The sequence below is a fragment of the Halichoerus grypus genome, chromosome 5, assembly GCF_964656455.1.
Source record: "Halichoerus grypus chromosome 5, mHalGry1.hap1.1, whole genome shotgun sequence".
Classification (NCBI taxonomy): Eukaryota; Metazoa; Chordata; class Mammalia; order Carnivora; family Phocidae; genus Halichoerus; species Halichoerus grypus.
In genome coordinates this window covers 35707219-35718836 of record NC_135716.1, presented here as the reverse complement: position 1 = coordinate 35718836, position 11618 = coordinate 35707219, and the positions used below count along the sequence as shown (strand labels likewise).

Sequence of the window (11618 nt, the reverse complement as noted above, 5' to 3'; positions counted from 1 at the left end):
GTGACAAAAACAGACATGAAGCCTGGATTTGGGACAATTAAAGAAATGTCATAAAAATTTATTATTCAAATCCCAAGGCAAAAAAAATCTCAGGTTGGAATCTTCCTTCATCTATTGGGCACTAGTACGTAGAAACATTAACAGCTAATATTAAGTATTATCACAATTTATTTCAGAATCAAACTAGTTTAGAAGACTAATGCACATAAATAGGCAAATGTGACAAGCTTTAGTTTTTATTTATACTTGAATGAAATCCATCTCCCTCAAGTCTAGTTTAATGCTCCTTAGCTATAAACGATTACTTCATGTCCTTGGCCTGGGGGTCAGGAGAAATCAGTTTAAAAAAAGAGCCATGAAGATGATTATTTTGCCCCAATGCATAAGAGATCTTTTCTCCTTGAAAGAAAGACCCCAAGGCCTCCATTGCACTTTTATTTGAATGTAGTATTTGGGACAGCTGTGCCAAAGGGCTGGTATTTCCCAATTTAATCTGAGGTCATAATAAAACAAGCAACAAAACAGTTATTTGGGATTTCCGTTTCTCACCCTTATCATCAAGACTCACTGCCTCCCGTCATCAATATTTATTGAGCATTTACAGTGTACTAGGCACAATAGAACATACAGAAAACATTGTCCCTGCTCTTGAGGAGCTTACATTCTAAAAGAAAAAAAAATACACCTCTTTTAAAATGATATTTTTGTTTGGTGTTTTCTGCAAGGTACTGAGGAAAATAGTCTGAGGGTGAGCTTTGGGTATAACTTAGCCCCATCATTATTTAAAGAGAGGAAGAGGAAGGATTTTAAAGGCAGACAATGACAGACCATTCAGGATAGGTAGGGCTTACAAGGAGATAAACACAATCTCATCAACTAAGGAGAGATTTGCTGCAGTAAATAGGATGAGGGAAATAGTTTGTGGGATGCAAGCAAAGGAAGCAAGGTATCCTTAGACACTGAGTGGAGCCAGAAAGATCATGCGGCCTTTTTTCCAAGTACACGGCCACCAAGTAGGAATGGTTGGTGACAAGACAGAAGGCTAAAAAAGGTAATCCTGTGCACCTGACAAATAGAATAAAGGATCAAAATTGAAGGCAGGCTATAACAATATCAAGAAATTCTTAAAAACAAAAGTGATTTGGAAGCACAAAACTTAATGCTACCCAATGTCATGATGGGCCAAGAACATTGTGGCTTCCTAAGTTAGAAAATGCCGTATACCAAAATTTTAAATGGAACACATTACTTTTTTCCAATCAATCCCCTGTCTCTGAAAAAACAAAAAAAAACAAAAAAAACCCCCCAAAAACCAAACAAACAAAATACAAAACTTTCTCCCCCCCCCAGGGGAGGGGAGGAATATGGGACATGGTTGGGAACAGTAGTAGTTATATTAGTAGTATTTTGTTACGATAAACTTTGTATTTAAACTTGGTAAAAGCCCATTAGCTGCCAAGAGGGAATAAGGAATAAATTTCCAAAAATGTACAATTTAGAGAAGTTTCAGAACCAGAAGACTAATTTACATGAAAAGCTGTAGAGAAAGTAGTTGAAAAGTCCATTCATAAAACTTTTATTCCACTTACATGAACTTGATACACGTGTTCTTAACAATTATGCTTGGATTGTTCATGAAAATTTCATAAGACATTAAACAAAGCTAGCCATCATCTCAAGTTATTTCCCTGTTAACTATTTTTACAGCACATGCATGTTAGGCAAGTATCAAAAAAAAAAAAAAAAAAAATCACAAAAGCAAAAAAAAAACCCCAAAACAAAAAACAAAACAAAACAAAAAACCCTAAAAAAAGTTAAATACATGGGATTTTTATTTTGCTGCTGTACTTGATATACATAAAGTAATGGATATCAAGCAATTCATTTTTACTGCGTCTTTACTTGTACATTTGTTCTTAGGTTGCCTAAAACATTTAAATACAAATAAAAGGAGTGTAGCAAAAATAATGAAAGCAAACAGCAGGTAACTTTACAAATAATGGAATGTGAACCGTTTCTGCCCTTATCCAGAGTAAATTGGGTCACAATTAAAGGAACACTTCTGCAACTGTAGTCAAAGGTGTGCACACTGAGAGTATTCCACAGATACTCATGGTTCAATATGTAATATCTACAGAATACCCATTTCTACTACAGCCTTGTAAGTGCTCCGAACCTTAAAGTACCCACAAAAACTACACCTGTATCTGGAACCAATTATCCCTTTTATTCCCCACCAGGACAAACCAATATGTAGGCAGTTTTCTTTGCTTAGACATGGAAGCAGTTTTAACACTGGCCCTTGTGAAGCCACAATGTACCAAAAGTACTATGCCAAACATTTATAACTAGTATAAAAATTCCACATCCCCATATTGGCCACCTCAAGATGAAAACAGATAACTCCCTAAATGTTAACTGGCTCTACTCCCCTAATATTCAACATAAAAACCACATGGGAAATATAGAAATTCAAATAGAAGTAACATAAACCTGTCATAAATCGTAAACAAAAAACTATTTGTGGGACAGCATGGATGACAAATGGTCTACTGTGTAAATTTTAGAATGAGGCAGACAAAAGTTGGAAGGCCGGTTAATTTTCCCCTCCTTCTCCTGCTTCAGCTTCGTCTCCTTGGGTGTCCGATGTCCACAACTGGCAAAAGAAGGAAAGATTTTTCAGCATGTTTCAGTTTGAAAAAAATCTTAATAAATTTGTCATAGTTACCAGAATATAACCACAGCTTTTGCTGAAAGCTTTCTTTAAAAGATTACAGCAATGAAGACAGCTTCAAGATATAAAACACCCTCATTTTCTCCCTAACCTTTTTGTGTCAACACTCTAAGTACAAAGCAAGTTGTCTTCAAATAAAGTCAGATAACAAGAAACTCTTGGTTATCATAGAAGAGAAAGCAAAATAAAAAATACAGAAGTGCTACAAAAATGAGAATATCAAACTGCTCTGAATAGCCCCAATATGAGAGACGGATGTTTAAGTTTAGTGTACCTAAACGAGAATCATCTTAATTCAAACCCAAGTTCAAGCTCAGGTTGATTTCTTTCGTACAACATGAGACTCCCACTGCAAAGAGAATCTCACACTCCATGAAATTCAAGAGTGAGAATATCAAGTCTGAATTAAATTACAAATTTAGCTTTTCTAATGTTTTTAGCTTAGAAAAACATACCTTTTGAATCTATAGCATTCAAAATAAATAGTTGAACAGAAAACAGTATGGTCAGAACCCAATCTTCTAAGAGGTAAAAACTGAATTGTCCCATAGTGTTAAGACTATGGATGGATTCTATTAATTTTTTTCATTAATGTTAATTTTGCAGGTTAAAAAAAATCTCAAAATTATTTCAGCTTCTTCAAAAATTAGTATATTTTACAAGTCTTAACAGTCCATAATGACTTTTAGATGTAATTATAAAAGGACTGCTTATACAATGAAAAATGAAGGAAAAAAATGCAATAATACTTTTCTAACTCCCAAATCATCTATTAGCTTTATTAACCAAATAGATCTCTGCCCTGGAAAGGAGATTTCTTCCAAGGTCATATTAAGCTAAATGACCTCTGGAAGTCTGTGTGTTCCTGTTAAACGGGTTTTGTAAGATGAAATTATCTTCTAACATCTCTTCCCAGTTTTAACCTTCTAGGATTCTCAAATTTTCCATAAACACCTGAAAAAGTTGATACATTTTTCTACCAGGGTTATGTGTTGGCAATTTAGTCCATCACATCCAATCTCAAATACTAGGTAGTTTTGGCAAAATTTAACAGATAAATGATCCAATCAACCTATAATGATAACAGGTGATATTACTAAGGCTCAGAGAAGACACACAGTAATTAGTAACAGAATCGGAATGCAATCCTTGGTTCTTTTCAGTTGTTGGGAGTATGCTCTTTCATGCTATAATAATAACCAAATCAGCTGGAAGTATGTATTTCAAGCCAGGCCCTCTCAAAAAGTGATGACAATGTAACAGCAAGTAGGTCTCAATTTTTACCTTTTAGGAATGACAACATCACTTCAAATCAGAAAATAGGAAAATTCTTAATATTAAAAATACCTAACAAAGTGCTTCTTTCCTTTGACATAAAAAATTCATTCTTTAAGAAACTACAGGTTATTCTCTTGACGAAAATAAAAATCCCATAAATTTGTAAGTAGCTCCCAGTTACACTTTCTAAAATAATTTTAAGTGTTTAATAATAACAAAGTATACAATGTGGTTCAAAAAACTCTTTGATGATGATAATAACACCAGAATATAGACCTGGTTCAGAAAATTGGCAGTGAATTAGAATAAAGCTGGAAGTGAAATGTATAAAAGGATATACAGTCCTCAGGCTCTACATTGCAACTCTTCACTCCTAGCTCTCATTACCTGGCACAGCAGGTACTTGATAACTTTTTCACCTAAGATTCAAAACTTCAAAGTCAGTATTTATCTGAAGGAGAATGGGGAAACCTATGGGACTAAAGAGACATATCAACCACTTTGCAAGGTGTAGACTTTATTTGGATCCCAATTCAAATAAAAAACTGTTTATTAAAGACAATTTAAAAAAGAAACAACTTGAATGAGTACTGTTTAGATATTAAACATTATTAAGGAATTACTGTAGGTTTTTTCAATGTGATAATAGCATTACAGTTCTTTTTTCTCAGTCTGGAGTATGCTAAGGATAAGCATGACATTCCATAACAAGTCTTTTTTTTAAATTTTTTTATTAAGAGGCTAGCTAGGCAAAATAGATCTCCATTTGAATTCCGTAAGGTATATGAAATTTTTTAACTGAAGTTACTGATGGAGTACCATAGCTGTATAAATATGGAAGCAACTTTATGGTCAAGAAAACCATTTTTTTTAAAAAAGGTTTTATTTATTTATTTGAGATAGAGAATGAGTGAGAGACAGAGAGAGCACGAATGGGGAGGAGGAGGAGAAGCAGGCTCACTGCTGAGCAAGGAACATGACATGGGGCTTGATCCCAGGACCCCAGGATCATGACCTGAGCCAAAGGCAGACACTTAACTGACTGAGCCACCCAGGTGCCCCAAGAAAACCATTTTTAATGGAATTTAAACATGAAGAGAACTTGTATAATTTTGATAATAAAAACTATTCTGTGACTAAAATGGAACAAATGGAAACACCCAAATTGAATTGGAAAATAAAACAGCCTACGTGATTGAAAGTCCAAAACCAGGGCTTACAAAATTATTTTAAGAACTAAAACTCTAACAATAGATATGTAACTAACTAAAGTATACATTTTTGGTCCTTGATCTAATCTTAGTTTCTATAAGGCAGTTTTTCTTCATAGCTTTAATAGCTGATACAATTTTATATTCAATAAAGAGACCAGAAATATTCCTTGTAATAATCTATAGAACATAATTTCAACCACACTGGCCATTCATGACGCTGTCATGTACTTACTGTCAAGTTGTCTCTCAGTAATTGCATTATTAGCGTGCTGTCTTTGTAGGACTCTTCACTTAATGTATCAAGTTCAGCAATGGCTTCATCAAAAGCCTATGATGAAAGAAGGACATTTCAGTGCTCAAATAATGAGGATTACTAAATTTCCACAAAACAGGTAAAATACGTACTGTCTTTGCAAGAGAGCAAGCTTTCTCCGGGGAGTTCAGAATTTCGTAATAGAACACAGAGAAGTTAAGGGCCAGACCCAATCTAATAGGATGTGTTGGTTGCATTTCCTTTTTGCTGATTTCAAAAGCTTCTTGGTACGCTTGTTGTGACTGATCCACAATCCCTGGAAAATAAAACATGCCAAAACGTATCGACAAAGTTTGCACTTCATCTTCACCCCTCAAGCCAGACCTTTAATATCCAATGGTATGCTCTGAAATACTAAGCTGTAGCAACCTTGACTGAATGAGGATCTTAAATTAAAAAAAAAAAAAGAAGAAAAAAAGGCTTCTCGAAGGAACACCACCACACTAACCATTGGTCACTGTCAATACAACAACTCTTGCAATCATCTCAGAATTAATAACTAGTTTTCACTGCTCTATAGTTACGCTGTGATCACTCTCTCTTAAAATTGTGAGGAAACGGGGCGCCTGGGTGGCTCAGTCGTTAAGCATCTGCCTTCGGCTCAGGTCATGATAAATAAAATCTTAAAAAAAAAAAAATTGTGAGGAAACATTCCTATGCACAAAATTGGCTTTTCAACAAGCATGCATTTTAGAACACCAGTATTAGGCAGTAGGTATACATTCTCAGGACTGTTTACATTTACATTTCAGAGAGACTACTTCCATACTGTGTTATTTTATACAAGTTAAACAAACATGTTTAAAAACAGTTTACCTTTCTTGTCATCACCAGCAGCAACCTCGGCCAAGTAACGGTAGTAGTCTCCTTTCATTTTCAAATAGAAGACTTTGCTCTCTGCTTGTGAAGCATTGGGGATCAAAAACTTTTCCAAAAGAGACTTTGGAAGAAAAGAAACAGTCACAATAAGAATATTTACAAGACTGAAAAAATCTTCACTTCTTAACAGCATACTACATACAGCCTAATACCCAATTATTACCAGAGTACAATAGTTGAACTGCAGTAGGCTCATAAATTTGTGGTTTAAAAGCAGAATGCTTTAGGGCGCCTGGGTGGCTCAGTCGTTAAGTGGCTGCCTTCAGCTCAGGTCATGATCCCAGGGTCCTGGGATCGAGCCCTGCATTGGGCTCCCTGCTCTGCAGGAAGCCTGCTTCTCCCTCTCCCACTCCCCCTGCTTGTGTTCCTACTCTCGCTGTCTCTGTCAAATAAATAAATAAAATCTTTAAAAAAAAAAAAAATCTTTTAAAAAGCAGAATGCTTTGGGTAGCAATGCTTAAAAAGTGAAGTTAGTGTTGAGTTTATTACTTAAGGACACATTTTGAGTATGTGCCTCCCCCGCACAGTACTATCTGTTTACATGCTGATAAAGACCACATGCTTCAGTGAATGTGAAAGCATGAGAGCTCATAACAAGCTTTTTCTACTAAGTTGACAAACTTTCCATTTTCAAGGTAGTCATTAGAATGGAAAGAACACAAGAGATAAATTTTTGGGACTCTCGGAGGATTATGACTCAAGCAAAAACCAATCATGTTAAGAGACACTACCAGAGTCCATAACCGAGAAAGCAGAACAAAATTAACGTCATTTAGAACACAATTCAAGCAAAACCTCACAACAGGTACCAAGTTGTTCAAAGTCAAAGTTTTATTGTTCCTAATTAAAGTTAAGACAGTGGTATGGGGCGCCTGGGTGGCACAGTCGTAAGCGTCACACTCTGGTTTTGGCTCAGGTCATGATTTCAGGGTTGTGAGATCCAGCTCCCCACCAGGCTCCCCACTCAGCAAGGGGCCTGCTGGAGATTCTTGTCTCCCTCACCCTCTCCCTGCTTGCTCTCTCCCTCTCTCAAGTAAATAAATCTTTAAAAAAACTAAATAAAGACAGTGGTAGATAGGTTTATGAGAATTACAGATCTGAAGAGTAAACCTTTTATTAATTTCCTTAAAGTGATTTTTAGCTAATAAAATACATATTTACAGACCATACCAACAGATAAAATTTCATCCTGTATAATTTTGTTTAAAACTATTAACAATCTAAACTAATTTAAATCCTAGCATGCTAATAATTATATTCTACAATTGATTTAAAGCAAAAAAAAAAAAATCAGATCGTTGTATTAAGGGGAGAAGGCACAAAAAACTAGTGAGTTTTTTTTTCTTTTAAGAGGAAAAAAGATAATTCCAGTAGTACAATTAGGCAAATGTTAATAAAAATACTCAAAAAACAAAACCATTCTCACCACCCCCAATTTTCCTCCTAGCTAAAAATACCCTAGGAATCAAGGTGAAAATCAGTTTTCAACTGGGCTTAGCCCCAACTAGTCCATTTTTACAAGAAGAGTTATCGAATTCTTGATTCTTGGTTTCTGTCCTTCTGGCAGTCACGCAGTTTAGTCTACTTATATGCCAAACAGTTTGAAGCTACAGATACCCACATGAAGTGGGTAGGGGCCAACATGGCAGTAGGGCCAAGCTGCACTGCATTATTGGAAGGGGGTCAAGGTGAGAAGTCAAACTAGGGGTCAAGGTGAGAAGTCAAACTACTACGTTTCCTGTGGTTATTAACCAGTATTTGAAACTACTGGCCTAAAATCAGATGAACACTTTGGTTAGGATAACAAAAACTTTATTATACCACACCCATACCTTCATATTCAAAGGCCTCTCAGCTGCGTTTGTCCTTTGAACACCACGCTCTTTAGGACATAAGCACTCTTTTTCTATTTTTATTTTTAAAGATTTTATTTTATTTATTTGACAGAGAGACAGTGAGAGAAGGGACACAAGCAGGGGGAATGGGAGAGGGAGAAGCAGGCTCCCCGCTGAGCAGGGAGCCCGACGCGGGGCTCGATCCCAGGACCCTGGGACCATGACCTGAGCTGAAGGCAGACGCTTAACGACTGAGCCACCCAGGCGCCCCCATAAGCGCTCTCTGAAAACTGACTATGGCAGCTCTTTTGGGATCTGCCTCAAAAACAGAAGATAGTTCCATTTAATATAGTAAGTGGATTTTTCACTTAAGTGAATATGAATTTTTCACGTAAGAAACAAATGACCAGGCCTTTTCAAGTTTTATATCTTAATACAAAATACATTATTCATTCAACTATGGAAGATGGTATAGCATAATGGCTTTGGAGTCAGTCTAGTAAATGGTGGCATTCCACACTTCAAATGGTAAATTCAATTTCCGACTGGCTAAGCTGAAGGTTAGACTATGAAGTCTAACTAAAGAAAAAGTAATAACGTGACTAACCAGAATTCACAAATAACTTCAAACAGCAAGAGAAAAATATATAAATTTAAAGAAGGCTCCATATACAAGTCTTTGACTCATTTACATAAGATTATACTAAAATATCTTCAAATAAAACTGACAATAACTAAGCCCAAACATGAAAGTTATTTTTCACTTATGCAGTTCTATTTCATATTTTACTGCTTAAACCTATTTTTCACATTCACTTAATTCTCCAAATATTTAAATGCCCCTGTGCTAAACACTGAGAAATAAATGGTGGGCAAGGTCGTCTCTAACTTTGTGTTAAGTGGTCTAGCAAGGAAGACAAATGAAACTGAGAATAACATTGCCTAGTCACGTCCTTCAACTTTGCTTTTTTTTTTTTAAAAGATTTTCTTTATTTGACAGAGAGAGACACAGCAAGAGGGGGAACACAAGCAGAGGGAGTGGGAGAGGGAGAAGTAGGCTTCCCGCTGAGCAGGGAGCCCGATGCGGGGCTCGATCCCAGGACCCTGGGACCATGACCTGAACTGAAGGCAGATGCTTAAAGACTGAGCCACCCAGACGTCCCCCTTCAACTTTCCAATGACTTTAACCCATTCTATGTCAAGATGAAGGCCACAAACACGTGTAGTCAAGGTGACAAGAAATGTTACAACCCATCTTTAGTAACACATCTTTTATGAGTACTAACTTCTATATCCCTAGTAACATCGTGTGTAACTCAAAAGGAAAATTTTTTAAACAGTAGTTAAGCACCTCTTCCCCCAAAGTGAACACTGCTTTAGCAGTAACAGAAACAACTTTAAAAGATATTAACCAGAAACTACAAGTAATAGGAAGGCAAGACAACAGTCATCAAGCAGCTTACTGACCCAACGATAGACCAAAAGGACCAAGAGTTAAGTATCAACAGTGGCAAACAAATGTTTCTAGTGAAATGCTGACTACAAGCTGAGAAAGCAAGCTCATTAAACTGTACACTACAAAAATGTGCAGTTCTTTGTATGTCAGTTATACTTCAATAAAGCTGTCACAAGTAAAAAGCTGAGAACGGGATAAATGGCATACTTTTGTCTATTGTATCTTCTGATGACAAAACTCTAAGAACCATTAAAACTTAAAACACAAGAAGACAGACTGGATATTAAAGATTAAATAAATATTTAAATAAATATTATTAAAGATTAAATAAAAGGGCTAACACTTGGTTCAATTGGCTAGGAAAAAACAGAATTGTGGTAGACAATCTCCAAAGATAGCCTCCACTAACTCCCTTGCCATCCCTGTACACATATGCCATTCCTCCTCTTGTCAAGATGTGGAATTTATTTCCTTTCTCCTGAGTCCGGGCTAACTTTGATGACTTGCTTTGACCAAGAGAATGCAGTGGAAGGGACTGAGTTCCATTTCTGAGCTTAACCCAAGAAGACTGGCTGCCTCCCTCCCCTTTTGCTCTTGGAACCCTAGGCTCCATATAAAAAGTCAAACTACCCTGCTGGAGAGAAAGGCCAAGCTAGCCCCAGGAATGGGACATGTTAGGTAAAGCCATTCAGGTGTTTCAGCCCCAGTCAAATGCAGCAATGAGTGACTCCAGCCAATACCATGTGAAGAGCTGCAGTTGAGGCAAACCGCAGGATCACAAGAAGGAATAAATCATTGTTTTAAGTTACTATGTTTTGAATGGTTATGCAGCAACAGACAAGAGAAAAGTTTATAAAGCTATTTCAATAATAAAGATAACACTTCTAATACTTACTTTAATTTGATCCTTTCATAAACCTACCCATGAGAAACTAAACTACCCTACAGAAGACAATGGGGCCCAGCTCAACGTGTGAAGGTACAACTCCAACTAGGCAATCTGACCTGTACTACTACAATTATGCTACATTTTCTTCTGCCCTAATAGGGTGCTATACCTACGAAAAAGGATAATGTGATTCCAAGATATTAATACAATTAGGAATCAAAATTAAGGAAAATGATTCAGTTCTATAATGTATAATGAGACCAAAGCTATAGTATATTGCTTCTTTAAGAAATTTATCAAGACAGGCATTGACAAACTGGAGAATATCCAAGAAAGCAAGCAAGAATGGTAAAGAAACTAGAAACTTGTCATGAAAATTGAAAGAATGGCTCTAGACAAGACTAGTTAAGTTCAGCAAGAGGCAGATTTCTGCTCAATAAGAGAGATTTGTATGAGTGGTCCAAACTTGGAATAAGCCACCTAATCAAATAGCTCCACCTACTCTTACAGAGATTTTAAGGAAAAATAAGGTGATTACTTGGGGTATTTTATAGATTCATAAATCAGATGTGGTTTCATTCAACTCTAATGTAAGATATGGAAGATACAGAGTTCATTCAATTAAGTTAGTTTTAGCACTAAAGAAGTGATTAAGTATGTTAATTTGTCAAATTGACCAAAGAAAAATAAAATATACATTTTCCAGATTTAGAAGCCACAGGAAAGAGGCAAAGTAGGAAGACCAAGATGGAAAGAGTAAGAACAAAAGGAAAAAGGAATGAGCACTTATCAGAAAGCAGCAGTGACAAGGAAAAAATTGGAGGTGAGCAAATTTAAAAATCAAATAGAGGAAAGGACTAATAGCTATTTTCAAAAAATACAAAAACTTGAGAATATCCTACTCAATATATAATGCAACCTTCTAAACTTCATTCATCTACTATAGTATAATGAAAGTGATGATTACTCTGGGACACTGTTAAGAATCTGAATTTCTAAGGGGAAACAGCATTATATAAG

At 36.0% G+C, this 11618-nt stretch overlaps 1 protein-coding gene across 1 annotated transcript in view; it reads right to left on the bottom strand.

Annotated features, from left to right (window-relative positions):
* Window positions 1-572: 572 nt before the first annotated feature.
* The window catches only part of YWHAZ (tyrosine 3-monooxygenase/tryptophan 5-monooxygenase activation protein zeta), a 31687-nt gene continuing 20641 nt past the window's right edge, over window positions 573-11618 (bottom strand). The window contains exons 3-6 of the mRNA XM_036072723.2: window positions 6356-6479; window positions 5632-5795; window positions 5459-5554; window positions 573-2656 (exon numbers count right to left, since the gene is read on the bottom strand). Coding sequence (XP_035928616.1) covers window positions 2597-2656; window positions 5459-5554; window positions 5632-5795; window positions 6356-6479 — 444 coding nt within the window. The 3' untranslated portion in view covers window positions 573-2596. The remainder of the gene's footprint in view (window positions 2657-5458; window positions 5555-5631; window positions 5796-6355; window positions 6480-11618) is intronic.